Below are 22,617 nucleotides of genomic sequence, written 5' to 3' on the forward strand. Positions count from 1 at the left end.
ATGTCTGAAAGTGCCCCCCGTCAAAGTAAAACATGGATATTGAGTTGGAACTGTGATCACATATGCGGTACATAAGAGTGGAAGCTTATTCGGGCTTGTGCAACAGTAACGGCCCCTTCTCCCAGTGGAGGACGTACAGTATCTGTGGCAAAGCTATATTGAATTGAGATTAAAAAAAATAAAAATAAAAACTTTTGAGTAAGAATGATCTATATCCATGGGGGGGGGGGGGGGGGGGGGGGGGGGGGGGGGGGGGTAATTCTGTCCCTAGTTGGGGATATAATTTGTATCTGGTAAGTAAACATTTTTTAATACTGAACAAATCAGCAACATTTTCACTGACAACATTTTATTTCTCTAGCTACTTGCAGTAAAGTATGTTGAGGAACTTTCTCTTGGCTGTTTCCAGTCTTTGTGCTAAGCTAAGTTGCTGACTTCATATTTACAGTATCACAAGAGTGGTAAAGTAAATAAGTAAATATGCGTATTTCCAAACTATATCAAACTATTGACCTTTAAAGTTCTGTAAAGATTGTTGACTTGGTTTAATCAACCAAGTCAACAGTGACCTAAAGCACTAGACATCGGTCTCTGGTGTCAAAGTCCTGCACTTTGTGTGCCCCCCCCCCCTTCCTACCTAAATATTTGTACTTTCGCCACTCGAAAAAATGTTGCCACATAACATAATCCAGGAAACAAATAGGATTTCTCACAGTACAAATGAGTACATATCAATATTATTTCTAGGATAGAGGGTTGATTTATCTGTATATCATGGGCAGCAACCTTGAGTTTCTGTACAAAATAACTAAAACAGAGCATCGGGAGGTCTACACCTCAGTTTTGTTGGGTGAATCAAATTCTCACGTTAGTAATTTGTTTTTTAATCATAGAGTGCAATGTGTTTGTACTGAGAACCTAGGAAACACATTATGATTAGGTTATCTTGTAACACTGTTTTAGATTATGGGAGATAATAAATCAAAAAGAAAGTCTGAAACCACCACAGAAGAAAGAGCAGCGGAGGGTCTTCTTTCAAATCTTGTTTAATGATAATCTTAGTTTGTCACAATCCAAGACATGCCCCATCTTTGTAAACGCTAAGACCCTCACTGTAAACAGACACACTTGATTGTCTCGCCTCAAAGTGAAAACATCCCAGGTAATTTTCACACTAATAATAACAAGATGTCAGGCAGATCCAAAACCCCCTTGAAACCTGTCAAGACACACATTGTGTGGGAGAGTGATGATGAGGTAAATTATAGACAACGCACGCATGGTGGGTGATCTGTGCTGGATATTACAAAGCTGCCCTATAAATACTCTGACTTTTCATCGCTCTATATGCAAAACTGAGGATTTCATACTCGAACCAAACCACAATTGTAATTGTAATAACCATAATAGCCCTGTGAAGCTTTCTCCACCAGACAGTTGGATAGATAAACAAGAAGTAAATCTTCCTTATTCTTTTCCATTGAGGCATCAGATGTAAAGTTTGGCCCATGAGAGGTGCAGGACAAAAGGCGATGGTGTTACCCAAATCAAGTATTTATCCTCTGGTGACATGAACGTTTTTAAAGATGCTCCTGGCATCTCTCTTATTTTATTTTATTGACAAATATTTTGGCCGTGGAGTGGTTCTACAGTGAAGGTGGAAAATGGGCACTTTTTTCTTTTTAAATATATTTTGGGGTAGGTGTCGAGAATGACGATAGTATCACAATAAAGATGATTACATCTGACGGGTAAATGCCACTGATTCCCTTGCAATAGTGATGGACCCAGTGTGTTTTAGCAGGGCACTAAAATTACAGTTTCTACCATCAGGGTGCATGATTTTGCCATCACTATCTGCCTTTAGATATCTAAAATATAAAGTGTTAAACAGTCTACACTGAATTAGTATTTAAGGGGGTCACTGGGTGATCAAAATTAAATGTATGCATCCTCAGGTGTGCATGCCTGTATTCAGCAAATGTGTAATCATTAGTTTTAGAGATATCTTGTTGTAAACAAGATAAGTAAACAATTCTGACCTGTTGGTGGCACTAAGGCGTCACTACAGCTATTTTGATTCATCCTCTGAGGAGCATGCATGTCTACCAAATATCATAGTAATTCATCAAGCATCTGTGCTAGGTGTGACCCAGTTGACCCAGCAAAATGACCTTATTAAAATGATTTTACTTCGGTGTATTTGTATCATTTCACAATGCAACGGTAACACAGAAGATGCATATATTCAAGGTACCTACATGAGATCAATGATATTGCCTTCATGCTCCATCTTTGTAAAATGATTGTTCATTGAATATAAATAAACTCCACAAAGCCAACAAATAATGCAAAAAAAAAAAAAAGAAATCGTTGAGCAAAGGTGGTCTGTTTGCTCTTCTCCTGAATACAGATTGAACCACAACAAAAGGCTTTTCAGCAGAACTATATTGTGGCTCAGGCTCATCCCGGGCTCTCTGGGGACGGCTGGGTCAGAGAAGAAGCTGCAGCCGCAGCAGCCTGAAACTAAACTCCATCTATCACACTTAAAAAGCTGCCCACCTCCACCTAGCCACCAATATGCCAGGAGATGTTGGGGGATTATGTGTAGGGATTCTGCAGCAAGATAAAGCTGTGAATAACCATTGGCTTGTTTTTCATTAGTAGACGCTGGTATTGTTTAAGGTTAATTATTGACTTGGGTACATGGCTAAAAAAAAAAAAGTCCCTGCATGGCTGCAGGCTATGTTACACAACTGATTTGTCTCAGACAAGCCACATGTTGAAGAGCAACACCATGAAACAGACAGATTTTTTTTCTCGGTTGAAGTTTCTGAGAAAACAACACATACGGTATGATGATGATAATTAACAATACATATATGTAGATAAATCACAGCAAGTTTACCACAGAAATTATAATTGGGGGAAACAAGACTGCTGTGATTATCACACAGTTTGAATTTTAAGAAAATAGGTGTTACAGCTATTTTTGACTGCAGTATGCTGTGTGCATTTGAGCTTTATTTAATTACTATCAAGTCAACGGGACTCTCAGCTCCTGGCTGATCTTGAAATTCTCCACAGAAATTGTCTTCGTGAAGGTTTTGACCATTCACCCATTTTAACGTCATTATTATTCATGTGCTATTTCTACCCATAAAGTTAAATATTGTCATTTTCATTACTCCTCCATATCTGTGGTTAATGCAAGGCAATCTGATGGAATGCCCTGTTCAATGTAGGCCCTAATTTTACACAGCTGCCGACGGAGAATTGGAGTCTGTTATTGGCACTTTCGGTTATTTATTTTTCCGTGACCTGGGAGTGTTCAGCGCTCATTTAAAATTAAACAGCATCCTGCGTGACTGAGAGGATTTTTTAATGGACTCTGTCAAACTCTATTCCAAAATTGGATTAGATGTAGGGAGGATTAAAGAGTAAAATGTTTCTATGCATCAAATCATTTTTCTCTGATAAAACATATTACAAATGCAGATCCCATAATGCACTATGCATAAAAGCACAACTCTTTTGTCTATTGACAAGGTGAAAGCACTATTTGAGAATGCAAATTAAACTCTGAGATTGAAAGGATGAATAAAAAAAACAAAACACAATTTACTCTTATCAATTTACTGTATTTTGGAGAATATCATTAGCCATCACTGTTTGGGAGAGGCTCCAGTAACATGGTGGTAAAAGTAAACAGTAAACTACAGAAGGCATCATCACCCTGACGCCCTGCTTCTCATCACAGCTGTACAGTAAAGTGACCTCTGCTCCAGCCAATTTAAACACTATACCTGCACTTCTGAGTGGAATTATAATTAGTGAGACAGATGCAACAGCAACATGCTGCATCGTGTTGTCAGATGGTTTGGATCATTGGGGTCATGTCATGAGAAATTCAATTAGGATTAAATACCTACATTTTTGCCCCCAGAATTATAATGTCACTGGCTACATTTGGCCACTGGAGGAAAAAACTGATTCAGTTACAATCCTCCAAGTATATTCGGTAATGTAATAAAATATCAAAAGTAAAAGTACTCTCTATGCAGAATGGTCTTATTTAGTTTATTTACTTTCCACAACTTCCACAAGCTTTTTGCATGTCCTTTCAAACCATGGGGTTAACGTCGTGAAACCACTTTTCCGACATTTAATGCCACGTTGTTAACGTTAAATGTACGCTGTTATTTTTAGGGAACTAAACTATGACAATGGTTTAGACAACAACACTACTTAGTTGGGTTTAGAAAAAATGTCATGGTTGGGCTTAAGATAAATAAGTAAGATCAATATGTATGTAAACAACGCAACATCAGTAAGGAAAACAATCGACACTAACATAACTTCAAATAAGTCAACAAGGATATGGTTTCACACGGGACACGGACACTGGTCTTCTGGGTGAAAGACTTGTGTTTGACCTGTCGTTTTCCACTCTCACCCACCATGATCACTCTTTCTCGCTATTTACATTACGTCATTTGCTCTTCCTCAATTGCTCTTAGCGTTGCACATTCACGCGGATTGCTTCACATCGCAGTCCGTACAGCCTACATGGCGTAAAATGAAAAGCTAATTGCAAGAACAGCGTTGTGATAGCACGCAAAATTACCAATGAAATTGCCTCGCCATTCACCATTTGGTGGGACCAGGATGGTCTTAGACGGGGACTTTTAATATATTCCTGTCACGTGTTCAACATAATCATAGGGCTACTACAACAGACACTCACTGTTACTTGTGATCATCAAAAAATGTCCTCATTGGTTTTATTCGGAATATATCACTACAAGTGAACCAGTCATGTAAAATTAAAGTCATACTTAACCTCTCATTAATACAAACAATCAATAAATGACTCCCATTTATATATGGATGCGAGAACAATATGAACACAAATAATAGGCGTAATAATTGGCTTTGGGTCTGTTCAGTAAGTATGGAATAACATGCAGTGAACCTGAGTTTTTTAAAATTTTGGGCTGATACTTACTGCACCCAGAAATAGCAGGAAAAAAAGGTTGTTTTTATTCAAAGACTTCACTTAAAAATATCCAGAGAGTCAAGCTAAGTGAAAGCAAACAATGTTAACAGCCACTCCCCACTTCAGCAGGGAGAACTGATTCTGAAACAATTATTATTATTAACAGTATCACATACAAGTTTATGTGTCGTTAAATTTGTCACACCTGTGATTGAACTCGACAGGGCAACTTAAACTTGTTTTAGTTTTTCACCAATGTGCAATGAACAGTTGATTTACACACCACAGCTCAGGGATGCATCATGGAAGATGTCAAAGTATTTTTCCCCTTATCCCTGATTCTACATGGAAATTAAAGGAATTTTTTTTTTCCAAGAAAAAATTTGAGAATGTGATTATTTCTGATACTTTCGTAGAGCCTCTGCTGGCAGAAAACCCTCTAACCCATATCCTCAAAAGAGGTTGGTCTGGTTAATATCGTGTAAATCACAAGGGCTGAGTTCTAACAAAAGCAAAGCTAGAAATGTGAGACGAAGTCAACTAACTACAGACTTCCTGAACAGTTGAAATCATATTTTCTCATTGTTGCATATCTTATTTCATACCGTACTGTCATACAACGCGGTTTCTGAAGATGTTTACTCAGGTTTTACTGTACCTAATTTAACTCAATTCATTTTAGCTTAAGTTACACCGTTTCATACTTTATGGATACAATTTTAAACATTATCACGGAGTTGTATTATCTTAGAAGTTTACTGCAACATGTGCAACTTTTGGCAGGATTAACCAGAGCATCAATTATACTGTTCTCTACCTTATCCAATCTATACATACATTTATACTGTTCCTTATCACTGTCTTACCTGTGGGTGCATTTAGGTTGATAAATGACTTGCATTATAAATCTTGTCGTACACAACAACAGACCGGCTGTATGTCTCTGACTACTGCTCCTTTTTTCACCAAAGATGAGCAGCATGGAGCGACAGCAGCGTCTGAACAACATTACATCGGATGTAAAAGTCAGTACCATATTGGAGGCTCAACAGCTGTTAAAGAGAAGAGAACATTTATACAAATCTGCATACATCATATCATTCATTTCCAGAACCAAAAACACAACCTGTCTTACAAGCATTCAAGTGCCTGGAGAAGTTATCTACATGCAAATGAAACTAGAGGGGATGTGCAATCCTGCCTCATTACTGACCAGTGGATACAGCAACGTTGTCAGGTAGAATAGCATGCACTTGAAATACAGTAAAACAAGTGGACATTTAAAAAGAAAAGGCACATTTGAGATGTTAAATGTGACACGATCCATTTCCACATTCTGTAAAACTATAATTGTCATGAAGCTATGAGCTACATGACAGCTTTGGATATCTCGTTAACCGAAATCAACACCATCAGCGCTGCTATTCATAATTCTGACCTCTTTCCAAAGAATTCTAAAGAAGTTTTACTTTGCAGTGCTCTTTTTCTGGCAAGCAAAGTCAGCCCTCACATTCGAGTCAAGATCATATTTAAATCTTGCACTGGCTAATTTCTAAGCCCACAAAAGAGCTCATGCTTAACTTTTTCTAGCCTCAACCCGCGACATAATGGGCCTCTCATTGTGTTCATTCCAGACAGGATTAATACTAAATACTTTGTTTTTACCTTTAGAAATAGGTTGAACTGCCAGATTGTTAACAGTATTGTCATAGACATGTTTGGCGTTTTACCATCTCTACAGAGGATAGCATCTCTAGGAAGCAATACTATTGTTTCCTTTAGTGCTTAATGCAGGAGAGGTCACAACATCACAATCATAGCAGGTGGTTTAATTCCTATCCTGTAATAGATCTCCAACCATAGAAGCATGTCAATTTGATCTCATTTTATCCTTTCAAAATTCTCAAATTTCAAACAAAACATTGTCGGTCTGAATTACTGTGGGAAATGTCCTCATTAAATAAACACAGGCTGAAGGTTTAATGCACAATGAATAAGACTTCAATCGATTTTCTTTCAAAGCAAAAAAAACTAAACAAGGGATGAAAAGAAAGAAGCAACATGAGCAACCCAACAGATTCCGCTCACAATCCTGCCGGAGATTCACAGCATGTTGCATTGGTAGGATTAGTTTGACAGACAGCAGACGTATCCACATCTTTAAACACTTAGTTAAAATAGTCCCAATTAACATTTAATCCATACAGGGCCCTCCTAGAAAAACAACAACAGATGTCTTCCTGTTTTCTGGCCGTTTTTATGTCAATCTTGCAGCTACGAGTAAATGTATATACATTGTAAATTAAAACACTACGTAAAACATTTATCTCAGAGTAAGTTGTCGCTGGTAAATTATCTATAATTATCCAAGATAGTGATGTTATTCCCAACTCTAATATTGTATTATTTTTTAGAAGGAGTCTTTTCTAAGTATTGTATGAAAAGCTGCCAAATAGAGTCATTTAGAATCCCTAAAAAATGTACTTTTCTCAGCTTCTTAATATGAACACAGGGATCCGCCATGAACACATGATTGTTTTGCCACGGTTTGGGGTTTTGGCCATTAATTCTTTTAAATATTAGTAGTAGTCTTTTTGGTGTACTCTTCTCGCTGGTTTCTAGAGGGAGAGGCTCAAACGTAAGAGAAGGTGATGTCATGTACCTCCATGCACCAATCAGTATGAAGAAGTAATTCAACTTACCACAAGGAACTTTCATTTTGTGTTGATTTTGACGGACCCTGTGGAAATCATAAATAGGCATCAGTATTGAATTGAGATTGTTCCATAACCTGTTAAATTCCTTGTAGTAACATTATTTGTGATTCATTGTTAAAATAAAACGTGAGGAAAGTACTTTTTAGACAAATACTTTCAGATTTGAAATAAAGTATTCAAAAGTCGATAGGATTGCATATAGATATTGATAATCATTTTCCTGTCGTTAATCCTAATGCCAACAATTTTACACCATTGATTATTAGATTATACTTAGCACACTAAAATATTAAAAGTCTTCCAAGTATTTGACAAAGATCAACTCTTTTAATGTTTTAAAGTTAAGAGTTTATTCAGTACTACAAGTGTATCTTGCTTTGCTAACCATGTTGAATACACAAGATGTCACAATTCCCAAAAACCTCTTCAGCTATAACTGCCCTACATACATCACGTGTGTGATTAGATACCACAATCTGGACTGTTTTTGTTTTCATCTGTCCGATCTATCCGATGAAACCACTTGCAATCAGGCAAGTTGATTGGCACTTCATTGTTGCTGCAATATCATGTATTCTTCTGCATCTCTTTGTGAAAGTATTCTCCTCTGAGCTGGACGAGTGGCCTAATTGAAAGTATTCAATTGACAATTCATTGGCAGGATGATATCAGCTTACTGGCACGCCTCAAAGTTACATTTGCCAGTTGGAGCCGAGGTGTTGAAAACCAAAACCAAAGTGAAAACACAGCTCAGCACCTCTACTGATGTGCAAATAGAAGAGACAGAGCAGCCACATCAGGGTGACAACATTGACAGACATCCCAGTGTCATGTTTTATAATGAATAAGTATTTATAATGGCATTCAATAACACAGATGCATGCAATGCTATGATTTGATGAACCCTTTCCCGCTCAGCCACAATGCAGACTCTGGATTTGTTTATGCTTCAGTTTGGACTACTGTTGAACAATTCAGTTTAATTGGTGGAAAAACGGAAAACTCATAATTCATTATTGTTTTCCTCACTTCTATTTTACACCATTAATTAAGCTATGTGCATGTTTCTAAAGATGTGTGTGGGGGGGGGGGGCATAAATACACAATTAGATGAATCACAGAAAAATGTCACCCTAAAGGATGACTATATAAAACCATCTTTTGTGCTTTTATTTGCTGTTGTTGGACCATAAATTGAAGCTAATTGGACGACCGTACAGCTGAGTCGGGGAGTAACACTAATATGTCTGAAGGATCATTGGTTTAAATCTCTACTTGGGGAAAATCCTGGCGGAATGAATGTGCAGCATTCATCCTTCTTCAGTAAATGCCATTAGAGTAACGTTGTGCAACACACAGAACATTGGATTGGTCTGCTGGAGCTGCCCCAGTGGTCATCAGCTCAGAATACGGAGAGGGACTTGACCACCAAGGCTGTCGTGCCCTGTGGTATGTGTAGTAAAATATGACACCTCCTTCTGGGGGTAATATGGCTCTAACGCCTTGTTAGCGACAAGACGAAGAGTCTACTCTGTACTGAGGCACCAAAGTGGTTTGAGCTACACGCTAACGTCAGCATTCTGCTGTAATATGCTCACAATGATGTAAACATGCTGATTCATGCTAACATTTGTTAGTTAGCACTAAACACAAAGTTCAGCTTTGCCATTGGGGAATGTCATTAGTTTTGCAGGTATCTAGTCATAAATTAAAGTATTTGACTAATTCAAATGTTGTCCCGATGATTGCGCTCGATAAAAAGTCAGAGGATTACAGGAAAAGTCAGGGGAACGCCAACAACATTGGGTTTAACCCTCTGGGGAACATGAATGGCTGTACAAAACGTCATGGCAATTCATCCAATAGCCGTAGAGACATTTCATTCAAGAACAAAAAAATCCATCTCATGTTGGAGCTATAGGGAAAGTCAGGGGATCACCAAAGTTACTGGAATTTATCATCTGGGGACTATGAGTGTCTACACCAAATTCCTTGGTAATCCATCCAATAGTTGTTGAAGCATTTCTTTATAAGCTAAAAATGTCCATCTTGTGGTAGCGTTGGAGGAAAACCATGGGGATCACTAACAACACTGGGCTCAATCCTCTGGGGAAAACGAACGTCTGGACACAATTTCATGGCAATCTGTCCAGTAATTGTTGAGATATTTGAGTCTGGACTGACCCTTGATTCACACCAGTAATGAGATTAAAATGATGAGTTTTAAATGTAATGGTAATAAATTCCACATATGATCACGAATAGGAAGCAACTATGTGGTAAGATTTAAGTTGTCCATCACTTCTCGAGAATAGGTTTTTGTGCAATTCAAATTGTCACCCAACAGCTTGGATGTGTCAGTTTCTTCAAGGTCTTTGCATTATAACCGACATAAATTCAGACTTTTGTAATGATATTCATTGAAACATTTAGAGGCATTCTACTGTCTTTCATATGGTAAGTTATCTGGTCTATTGTTCCGTGGTGGATATGGAAATGCATTTCCAAAGTAATATTCTTTGCATATTAGCGGCCACTGATTAAAGTAGATAACTGATGGAAACTTACTAGCTGAGACTCCTACACACTACACATTTTAGGCATTCTAGACGGAGACTTGGTGATACATGAGTGAAAGTTTTAATTTCCAATTCAGCAATTCATAAATGAAAGATAAACAAATCTTTAAATAAACTACTAGATGTTAGCCCTGGGACACCAATTTGTTTTCAAAGCACTTATACGTCCTGATTGCTGCACTGATGCCACACACACACACACACACACACAGAGGGATCAGTCCACACAAAGACTTGTCTTCATCATTCAGATGATTCATTCGCTGCCGCAGTGGAATTGTGCCTTTATTGTCTTGGCTGATCAACTTGACAGACATTAATGAAATGAATGACAGAAGGTCTCCCAGCGTAGTGCTCTGCCTCCACAGATAAATCCAGACTCCCCGTCCACAGGAAGTGCAGGAGTGGAATTCATTATCAAGAAATAAATCTTGAAAGTCTCTCTTTAGGCAGAACAGTGTGCCCATTTGCTGCTTCCTAAATGATCCACGCCATTCTATTCACACAGGTGTGTGTCGCTGCCTCTCACAGCCCCCCCGACACATCTCTCCACTGAACTCAATCTCACTGTGCGCTTCTCTTCCTGACGCCCATGATGTAGCTCGCATGGCATTCTCTCATAACGTGTTGCACTACATGTTCACCGTCGATTAATCAGCGGATATATTTTTTTTTTTATATGAATCCATTTGTTTGGTCTATAAACATTCCAGAAAAGACATACAAAATGACCATCATAATGCCTTATTTTGTCCCCACAAACAGTCAAAAATCCAAAAATATAAAATTGACATTGATATGAAACAGAGACGGGATTGGAGAAGCTGCAACCGATTATCAGAATAGTTGCTGATATATTTCCAGGTGATCGATAAATCGTTCCAGCTCTATTTAATAATAATAATAATAATTAAATTCTGACCAGGCATGTCATCTTCCTCTCTTGCCTCCTGATTCCTGTCAGTCGTTACTGTAAGCAGTCAATAAAGACGGAAATTAGAAGAATAATTCGAGTTTCGTAAAAAAGGCCAAAGTGTGGAAAAGACAAGACCTCCATGCCGACAGCAAGAGAACAATATTCTGTCCGCAAGCTTTTCTGTTTAGCAAATACTAGTATTAATGGCCACGATATAAATTGCATGGCCTATGACAGGAAGCATGTTGCCTTGTGCTTTTGAGATTGCTCCTCGCTTGTCATGAACAAAAGCGGAGACAGAACAGCTGTAAGTGATGAAGAATGGATGGAGCTGCTATGGATTTTTCAAACCGTCCGGGTTGACTCTCCTGACATTTAGCCTAACATTAAGAGACAGTGAGCAAACACAAATCTTTCACTGTCGCACCAGTGCAGAAGATGATGGGAGTGTGCACAAACTCCTTGTGTGGAAGACAACTGCTACCAGGAAAACCAGCAATGACTACTGGATTGTACTTAATTGAGAACTTAATTGTGATCCAAAGTTAATCGTGGAATATCACACTTTGAACCTAAAGCTCATCGTGAGCTGAGTATGACTCTTAAAACATCCCACAATTGTTCCTCTACATATTTCTGTATTTTTTTTTTCTACATCTCATTCAGAATTCTTCTTTGGGAGCCGACGTGTTTGACGTATTTCTCCAATATTTACAATCTGCAGCCACATCCAATAAACTCAATGAGCTCATCTTGACACTAGATGAACCTATTTGGTTTCACCGTGAAATAACTGAGGAGACAGAGACACCCTCTGGTCAGTTTCTGCTGTTACTGCAGTCAGCCTGAGCTTAAAAGAGCCAGTGAATAAGACACACAGACATAAATATATATATATATATATAGTCAATAAAGACAGAAATATTTATATATATATAAACACACTTTTTTTTCCTTTTAATAACATATTTTACATTGTCAGTGAATGTTTTAGTAGCTGAACTTAACATACGAGCGTCATAGTTTTGCCCTTAAAAGCTGTATTTGAAGAAAAACACTTATTAATGTTGCAAACGGCATCCCACCTTCTCTAACAAATGAGCGATACCGACAGCTTCAGTGGAATATCACACCAATTGAAAAGCTGTACTGAAGGTTCACTCCAAACGGCACAGTTGATAAATACAAACAGCTGTGTCATTAGAGAAGGAAGCAGGGGAGATAGAAACCAACAGAGAAAGAGAAAGAGTGAGAGGCCATCGGGGAAATAAGTCCAGTCATTTCCATGCGTGTTCCTCTGAGCCGGGGTTTAACAAGCTGTGCATAAAGACAAGTCTGCGTGGGAGGAGTTCTTCTTAATCATAGCTATGGATGCTCGGCAGGAAACCTACCGGGAAGAGAGAAACATGTTAATTGAGATCTTGATCCTCCAGAGGTGTCTGCCAGAACTTTAAGCTCTCCAGATATATTTATTAGCACATGCAGGCCACACTTGGGGGCACAATTTAATGAGGTTTGTGCATTGTTGTTATTTGTGCGAGCCACCAACCATTCCTGCATATACAGAGAATTCTGCAAAAACATGAGGTAAAAATATTCAGACAAATAAAAGGGTTAAGTTGCGCCTTATTGTGATTTGCAACAGTAATTACATTCTGATGTGGAAAAGATTTGAATCTTCCAAGATTTGGACTCTGTCATAGATGCAGGAGATCTTGTTTATGAAATGAGCCCAATCATATTGAAACCCACTTCAAGTTCAGGCCTAAAGCTCAATTAATGAGCCAAACTACTTGAATTATGTATATTGTTACCTTCTTCTCACCTCGTTTCTCTTCCAGCATTTGGGTTGAATACAAAAATGCTCAGCAGCACCATCCATTGTATCCGTTAACGTGTTGCTGAATGTGTTATTGCTTTGTGTAAATGAGGACTCATTACCTAATATTCATGTGCTGCATACAATACATTTTGTCAAGGATCATAAGCCCCGATCATTTCCTATCTAATGTGTGCACACAAAATGGTTTCCTTCCCTTTGTTTCACAAGTTCACCGTTCAAAGATGCCTTTGATCTGCCAACTCCTCTCACACATCAGTTTATCTCAGCCGTGGGAGGATGTGTGAAGATTGTGTTAACTAGGTGACCGATCAGTCACAGTAGGAATCAGGAAGAGCACTGCTAATTCGTTTAATTAAGTCTAACAAATACCTTCTTTGGTTATCTTAGCCTTTGTTATAGCCGGTTCAATTTAATACATTTATGGACAGTAACGGATGATTTCACATTGTAAAATGAAACCCAGTGGTGGAAAGTAACTAATTACATTGACTCAAGTACTGTACTTCAGAACAATTTTGAGGTATTTGTAGTACATTTGGGAGGGAAATATTGTACATTTTACATTGACAGCTTGCTACTTTTCAGATGCATAATTTACGTGAAAACGATCTTATAAAATACATCGCATCATTAAAAGGTTAAGCCAATTGTTTGTGACCCGTTTACAAACAACACAGCGTCTAGTTTGGGCCCCTTGTCATGTTCGTTTAGGTCTATGAGGTGTTAGCAGTTCAGTCTTTGAGTATTTCATTTAAATCTTTGAGGTTAAAATATTCAATATTTCACAAAACGTTATGATTAGAGAAAAGAAATCTCAATTTGTGTGTTAGACATCTTTTCTTCTTTTTTTAATACATCTCAGATATATCTTGTGACTGCTGAGCAGCCCGACTCCTAGATTGGGAACAACTGAACTAAACTACCTGACTGTGTAAAGCAGTAAGTACCACTTCACATTGATGTACCCGTATCAATCTATCAATCTATTTATAGAATAATATGCTAGAGGGACATTTCTCCGCAGAACTACTTTGGATATTTTGCTGATGACATTTTTGCACTTTTACTTGGGTAGGATTTTAAATTGGGAACCTTTACTTGGAATGGTATGTTTACTATGTAAAGAAGCTGAATACTTCAACCACTAGCAGCATCATTGGAGTAATATATAGATTAAAGGTCTCCCGTCTGACCAGGTTTCAACACATGCTTAGTTATCAGTTTGAATTGAAGAGAAAAAGTCTATTTTTCATATTTATTTCACCTTTCCTAATGACAATATCTTCAATTCGGTCTCCGTATTTCAGACAGTTTGGTGGATTTCATGGCTCGGCTTTAACTCCTTCATTTCACAGACACAGTTTGTGCTGAATGAGGTCTAAACACACACAGCCACAGATTAAGAGGAACCTCAAGCCTCTAAAACAATGCTGGATGATGTATTTGTCACTCCATTTCTGATTGAGGATTCATTGGCTCAGAATATTTCAGCTTCTCATGTTATGCAGTTTGCAAAAGACAACAACCATGTAGATCAGTAACAGCAGGTACTCATTTAATCAACTTGATTTGATGTGGCAACAACCACGACGGGGCTGAAGGTCAACAGAGGGAAAACGTTAAAGGATATCAGCCCTCAGTGCAGAGACAATGTATTTCTTCCTTTAGGAGAGTCAAACAGAGAGTGAGTTCACAAATGAAACAAGCTAAAATACTGAACAGCTGTTTAGTTTCTCATTTATTTTTTTACTTTAGTTTGATCCAGAAAGTAAAAGAAAACATGAACGTTAATTAAGGGACCGAATACAGTACGGTAGAAATGATGTGCATTTATTTAATCTACAAATCTTTCCCTTTGTTGTCCTCGTGAATTAGTTTGAGCTAAAACAAAGAATCATACAACATGGGTGCAAAACAAAAGCCAGGCGCTACGAGTGGAAGCCGTTCATGTCGAGTCCTACTTGACGTTTTGTGGATCTGATACGAGAGCTGCATGAAAAAAGTCTGTGCTGGGGCAGCTGTCAAAGTCCATTTCACAGCTCAGCTTTCGTCGGCCTCCAGGTTAATGTTGTTACCGAACTTGGCATAGAGCTGGATCTTCAGATCACCCAATACTTGCAGTATCGCCGACACTCGTTCCTCGAGGCCTTTGACCTCCTGCTCCAGGGTTTCCTGATTACAGAACAGAAACTCCAATTACACGACAAACCGCTGCAACTTCCCCACACGAGGCGAGCAACAATGGACATTTCCATTAAAAATCGGTTTAAATAAATTATTGGACGACTCAATAAAAACACATTCTGAAGACAGGAGGAAACGTGATGGGGAAAGAAACAACGCAAAAATGATTATGTGCATAAATGTGAACTAAATCAGCTATTGTGAACCAGTGGGCAACATAAATAAACTGGAATCTGCTCGTGGTGTTTCTGAGATATCACAAGAATGGACCGGGAGGACGGAGTGACCACCGGAAAACCTATTGCCTCTGGCCACGGTGGTCGTTAAATAAAACATCCAAATTAAAACACCACCATGACATATCATCAGGTGTTTAACTGTCACATAGCAAACGTTCCCTCAGATACAGTGGAAAAAAAATGAATTGTTTTCTGATGTTGGAGACGTTCCTGCGCCGGCAAAAGCTCCAACGCGCGTGGTGAGGAAATACGACCCTCATAACGGGTCGAAAAGTGAGCAGTTCTCAACACATTTGGCATCGAATGTGTGTAGCGAAATGCTCAAAGTCGATGAATACAGGCCGGCACGGTCTGCTTTGGTCATGTGATGAAGCAGCAGCAAGATACAAGGACAGAACATGGAGATCCTGGACGTGACAGAGGGATGGACAAGGTCTAACGTAAAAGGTCAAGGCCTTCCCTTTGTACAGCTGGCTGTGATGAAGCCACGCTCTGCTCTCAAGGACAATATCAAGCACTGCTTTGAACCGCTTGTCAAAAATTATATTCCATGTTGGGAGATTGTGTCAAAGGTTTACACGCAACAAAATAGTGGCGTTGTTTCCTGTGGGAGCGTATGACCAAACACCTGTTTTCACACTGCATCAGGGATAACACACTGTCACATTTAACAAGGTAGTGCGACAGATTTACAGAGTGATCTTTGTGTATTTGTGATTCACAGCAGCTCAACAGTAAGTAAGCAGAAATGAACAGGCATTGAGCAGGTGTCTGACGAGGCACTAAAAGTTATCATGGGTAACACTTCAGCCACATTTGTCAAACCGCGTGCAGAGTGAGAGCTTAAATAGGTTTTGTGCGCACCGTAACTATTTTATTTCGGGCCATTGTGACAGCGCTCTGCAACAGCAGAGGCAGGAAAGCACAACAAAAATAGATTGAATATTGTGCGTGAACGTGCGCATGAAGTATGTGAGAACTTTTATTTTTATCACATTTTTGTAACCGACTCATCTGAACAAACTCATTTTCTGGTTTCAGAAGTGTTAATTTTAGTGTTTATTATTCAGTGTAAGTCAGTACAGGAGTACAGATTGTATATATTAGTTTAAATATAAGGCTGCTAGAATACTTGCCACAGAGCAATGCTTCATTGTCTTTCGATGGAATGGGTCATGATGTACATTTGCGTCAAAGCAATTACATAAAAAATGATCATGATGAAGGAATCATAAGTCATACATACACAACGTTCACTGGCCAGGATGGGACAGAAAACAGTTTGTGATCAGATATTTGCTTGTAAGTAAGATGAAAGTTAACATGTTTAAAGAGAGAAATGTAAAAAATATATATGCGTTAACTAATTTTAGAGTTGTTGTAGTTACGGTCAGACTAGAGGCAAATTACTCATCAAGTTACTTTTTATATCAATCCTCATTGTAAGAATTCTCCCGATAGTCCTTTAACTTGCTGACTTTGACTTAATGAAAGTATTTTACTGATGATTACAAGTCTGACGTTACAGAACTTACCTTTGCAGCCTCCAGCAGCTCTTGCGTTTCTTCCTGGGTGTGACTGACAAAGACATCGCCGATTTGATATGGGATCAATAGGGCGTCGTCGTCTAACATCATGAGGTCATCGCTGGCATCCTGCAAGTTCTGAAGCGATTTCTGAAGGGAGACATCAGCAGACCGTTACGGTCGCAATTGGGGCCGTTAACAAATTAGTATCAGTAATTTAGCAGCTGCACTACCTTTTTAGACCACACTTAACTGTAACGTATCCAAACAAATTAAGTTTCAGTGGAATTAGTGTTGATTCAACTTCACGGCTGTTTTTAAAGACTGTACTTTGTTCAACTTAAGAGGTGTAGACAAGGTAGGCGTGAGGGTAGACTAGTTATTAGGAATACTGCTCAGTAAACCACATTAAAATGAACAGAACCAGAAACTACAGCCTCCAACGCGGCCATTAAGTTCATTGAACAGCTCCTTTAAAAAGGGAGATTATGCAGCGTTTTCCTTAAAAACAATGTTTAGACTCACATAAAAATAATCCCTCTCACTCATCACTTATGACCCACTAGGAGTGGTGGCAGTGTGTGTATCTGCAGAGACCACCCTGCCCTCTGCCTGTACTTTATTTATTTTGCTGCGTTCGGGACGTTTCTTATGTCAGTTCAGACTCACAGTATCGGGTCTGAACACAACTCTAGTATTCCTAAACCCCATGATGGTCCAACTCATTTTGAAATATGATTTTTGTAAACATGCATGACCACATGGTGAACCCTGAGAATGTGATGTTCACAACACACTCTGTGCTTACTTTCTTTGCTTCTATTTCATTTTTCAGCTCCGTCATCCGACTTGTGTTCCGGGCAAATTTATTGATCTTCTGTTGGTCTGCGAATGTGACATTCACGTCTTCAACGGCCTGCAAACAAAAAGGATAGAAAAGTTAAAGCTGTGGCAAGAGTCTGTGTTGGAAAGTTACTCAGTACATTTACTAAATAACTAGTAAATAAGAATTCTGAAGTAAATGTACTTCACTTGAGTAATACCCTTTTCTGCTACTTGATAATTCTATGCCACTACATTATGTATACGAGAACACCAAATAAATTATTGCTAGCTGTGTATACAATAGTTAAAATTAGTCCGACCGTGAACAGCAGCAACATTTAATTGATGTACATATAAACGCATCAATAATTTAAAGTCAGTATATAATTTAATGTTACATTATTGTTAAGTGGGCCTCTCTGCATAATGAGTACCTTTACTTTTGAGACTCAAGTATATTTTGATCCTCGTACAAAACGTAATTCATTTAAAAACTTTGAACGCAGGATTTTTAGAATAACTTACATCTACACTGTGGTATTGCTACTTTTAACGTTATTTAAAAGTACTTCTCCCACTGGTAACGTACACCGGTCAAACCAACACGGCAAACCCTGTTGGTTCGCTAGCATTAATATGAATGCAACGGTTAGCATGCTAGCTAGCTGTGGACGACATCTTGATTGGTGGCCAGTCACCGTTACCAAATATCACTGCCGGCGGTGAGCTGCTTATCACCATTATCTTAATGCTGGTGAATTGTCAGGGCTCTTGGTTGCATAAACACATGGCATATCTAGCTGGTGCGTTAGCTAGCAAGCTAACACTTAACGGCTGCTAACTACAACCGTTGACATGAGCTACACGAGGGTGTGACGGTTTTTAAATACATATCTGGCAGCAGCCATTGTGGCTTTCTTCCCAACAAACACCTCTACTGTTTCATATGAGTCCTCAAAAGAGACAGCAACAGAGTGTCTCGAAGACTAAATCCAATTTATGTTTATTTAATACTTACTACAGGTCCCTTCATGGTAGCTGCCATCATGGCTTCCTCGATTGCACAAAGACAGTGTCACTAAACCGAACAATGTGGCTATACCGCCACCTAGCGGGGCGGCATGACAGTGAAGATGGCGGTAAAGTGTTTAATTTAGTCAGTTTCTACTTGTTTTTCACCATTTAACAGCATATATTGGTTTCCCCTCGATCGCATATGTGCTTTTATGATTACAAAGTTAAAATGTAGGCTAGTATAGCGACCCTTAGTCAGGAAAGCTACGAGACGTTATTTTCTTGTGGTCCTTTATTTGCGGACAGTACATAGGCTACTGTGGGCCGTAGCCTACGCCAACAAACAGTCAACACTGTTAACGTTCTGTAACATCTTTAACCATCTGCTCCCGGTCATAGACTAACTCTCTTCGTTACCAGCACAAAACACAACATCCCACCAGGCATGAGGCCTTCACTGACCTCCGTAAATGCAAGAACCAATCTTATATAACATCTTAGAACACTTTCTGTAAACACCATAACACCTAACATAACAGGTTAACATTATATGTCTTCAGTCCGTTACAATATTGTGGCATCAAACATGGCCCTTCATTTACATCTAGCCTCATAACACAAGACACGTTTATCAATTTCACCACACGAGCAGAATTGTTTGATTTATAAATATCATTAATCATCTCCAATAAATGTGGTTACAATATATCAAACAAGTTATTTTATCAACCGGAACTGCTGCTTTGTAATATCTCTACAGCAAACAGTACTGCACCCAAGTTCAAATATTTACTGAATACACCTGCAAAGCTATAGCACAGTAAGACTATATTTATTCCAATTTCAACTAGCTGCAGATGCTATGGGAAGTGTACCACATCATAGATAGATAAATGATGTTGCAACCGGGCAGTATCATGAGAAATCTATTGTTTTGACTACATCTTTATAGTTCTAATGAGGCAGCTTCTTGTAGTGTAGTGCCACTGAAACATGACTACTGAAACTAGTAGGCTGCCATGCGTTGGTACATCATGAAGAGTTTGCTTGAGGTCTCTCAGCTGCGGGCCTTGAATGAAGTCAAAAGTGCACAATCCGAACAGGGGAATCCAACTCCCACCTCAATGTGCACGCCATAGGCTACAATTGAGACATTGTGTTCATGGATTCCAAGCCGTGTCATAATAAATTCAATAAATAGGCAACTGCACATTTGAAGTTCTTTTTAAGATTTTTATTTTGCAGTTGTGTGTGGCAAAACATGCTCAGACACGTTTAGTTGATTTGCATAACGAGGCTTTTGTCAACATGATCACAGCACATTTATTCTCAAAAGTAGTAAACAAACCAAATGATGAGAATAATAAAAGAAGGAAGTAATCAGTTGATGGACTAAATTCAGTTTGTCTTTAATCCCTGAAGTCGTCTCAGACAGGCCCGTTTGTATCGATATATTGAAAGGCCCTCAGACATTTAAATAGGACCATGTGAACGTCTTTAAAGACAGATGATTTCATTACAGAGCTCTTTGTGTTTCTTGATTAACTGTGATAATGAAGCAGATAGTTCCAATCAAAAAGCCTTTTCTCAAATAATATGAAAGAAATACTTTATACTTAGATAAAGAAAAAGATACTGCTCATAATGACCTAAATGACGTCATGCTTAAAGTTTTCCCTTCACAACAGGGTTGTAAGAGCAAACATATTTATTTTTGTTTTGACAGTGTGGAAATGTGCCAGGCCAATATCCTTAATACACATCCTGTTACTTCTCATTTGACAACAAAAATGTGCCGCGTTACCATAGTGTGATTGATTAGAGTGTAACTACATTGTTATCATGTTGGGGTGCAGAGAATTCACAGTGAGATTAACATAAGCTTATTAAAAAGCACCAACATGGGCTTTTCACTGGAGGCTTTTCACTGGAGGAAATCAATTGATTACTTAAAACAGTCCCACCCATTTTCAAAGCACACCAACTGTGTATATAGGCGGTTACCAACCGCTTATATACACAGTTGAATAGGAGCAGGAAGAACATCTCTTTGCCACAGTGACAGACTTTCCATATTTATTTTCCTGAAGGAGGATATCACTTGCTTGATTTACAGAGGTGTAACAAGGTAAGATAAATTAATGATACTGATGTTAAGAAGATGCCAAACTACTGTGTGAACAGATGTACAAATTATTTAATCACTCAGAAAGACATTGGTCATTATTTCCCGTGTATTTTTGTTAGTTTATGCAACATAAGAAAACTACATTTCTGTTTGTTTCCCTTTTTGTTTCAGTTGAGTCAGTGTTAAAAAGCCTGTGTCTGTAGGTCTCTACTGGCAAAAACATGGGAAACGAGCACTCCAAGAACACTGAGCTGCTGAACAAGGTAATATTCTACTAAAACAAAGCTGTAAGGCTATACCTGTAGTATAAATAACTTTGCTGCCTCTAAATCAGTGGTGAGATTCACATGGAACAATTGATGCTAGTTGCCTCTTGAACCGAAGGTGTGAACCCGCAAGTTTTTAAAAATGCTGGATTGGTCAGAGGTTCATTTACAGTCAAAACCACTATTTCTGTTGAATTTGAACCCTCTGTAGATACTTATGAGCTGTGGAGCTAACACAGGCCCATGTTTCTTTACTATCTTTTATAGATTGGGACAATTCCTGAGATGCTTGAAAATGCGAAGGGCATCTCTGCAAACATCTCATCTACTGGGATGGAGATTACTGGTGAGTGCATGAGTATTATTACAATGTTGATATTGGCATTGGTATCAGCTGTTTATAAAAGGCAGTGGCACGGCCTCCCTGCTCACTGTACCTTGCACATGTTTAAAATAAAAACATGAATATATGAACCTGTGTATTATTTGAATAGCTTAGTATTGAATGCACAATAAAGAGGTATACACGGTACTAGGCCATTTAATATAAAACACAATTGTATACAATATATATAGTCGGGGGTCCCTGCTCCATCTCTCTATCAGTTTGGGGGTCCTTGGCCTGAAAAACGTTGAAGACCCCTGCTCTAGGAGAATCCAAAGATGAGAGAAGATTTGTTTTTTGCTAATCTTTATTCTGTTATCTGTTTCATTGTATCAGCAGACCTTTTCATGTGCGTGTTGGATTAGTCCTTTGGACTTTTATAAGGCCCTGTCAACACAGTGACTCACAGCTGGCCTCTGTCTTGTCTTTGGCTTCCAATGTAAACTATAGGCGTAGTCTCAGACATTAGGAGCCACTATTTGTCCTGTCATGGTGTGGTTGTGTGTCTTTGCGGTACCAATCATGCTGTAGGATTCCCATAGGGACCTGAGTTTGTCAAAGAGCTAATGTTGACGCTGGAGATAATTATAATGTCACTTAGCCCATGTTTACTTCATGGAGCATTGTACGCGGAGATATCGTGCATGAGGTTAATGTTGTATGCAAAGAGCTTAACATTGAAAATGTAATATGTAGTGACAGCTGTGACTTTCTTTGGTAAAGCAGATGTACACACATGAGTAATTATTAGATAAGACGAATTATTGCAACATGGACTTCACATTACAGAAATCCAAATTTAGTCCCAGTTCGTAACATTTTGACAATTTAAAGAACTATAATATATTTTGATCTGTAAATGAAAAACAACAACACTGTTTTCTTGTGCTAGTTTGGTTATTGCAGGTTCCAAACATTGGAATCAAATCTTATATTTTGAAATTTGGTGCCGTGGGCCAACCATTTATTTCACATTTTCTTATAATGGATTCTTTT

General features: G+C 38.5%; 1 protein-coding gene across 1 annotated transcript; it reads right to left on the reverse strand.

Annotated features, from left to right (window-relative positions):
* Positions 1–14,592: 14,592 nt before the first annotated feature.
* On the reverse strand, positions 14,593–18,924 carry pfdn4 (prefoldin subunit 4). Its single transcript, XM_076098254.1, has 4 exons — positions 18,847–18,924; positions 17,812–17,919; positions 17,013–17,153; positions 14,593–15,226 (listed from the first exon to the last, which is right to left on the reverse strand). Exons 1-4 carry the CDS (start codon positions 18,874–18,876, stop codon positions 15,095–15,097), a joined length of 411 nt encoding a protein of 136 aa, XP_075954369.1. The 5' UTR covers positions 18,877–18,924; the 3' UTR covers positions 14,593–15,094.
* Positions 18,925–22,617: the final 3,693 nt, after the last annotated feature.

Source organism: Anarhichas minor, unplaced genomic scaffold (genome assembly GCF_050575085.1).
Source record: "Anarhichas minor isolate MPS153535 unplaced genomic scaffold, ASM5057508v1 ptg000003l, whole genome shotgun sequence".
NCBI classification, from domain to species: Eukaryota; Metazoa; Chordata; class Actinopteri; order Perciformes; family Anarhichadidae; genus Anarhichas; species Anarhichas minor.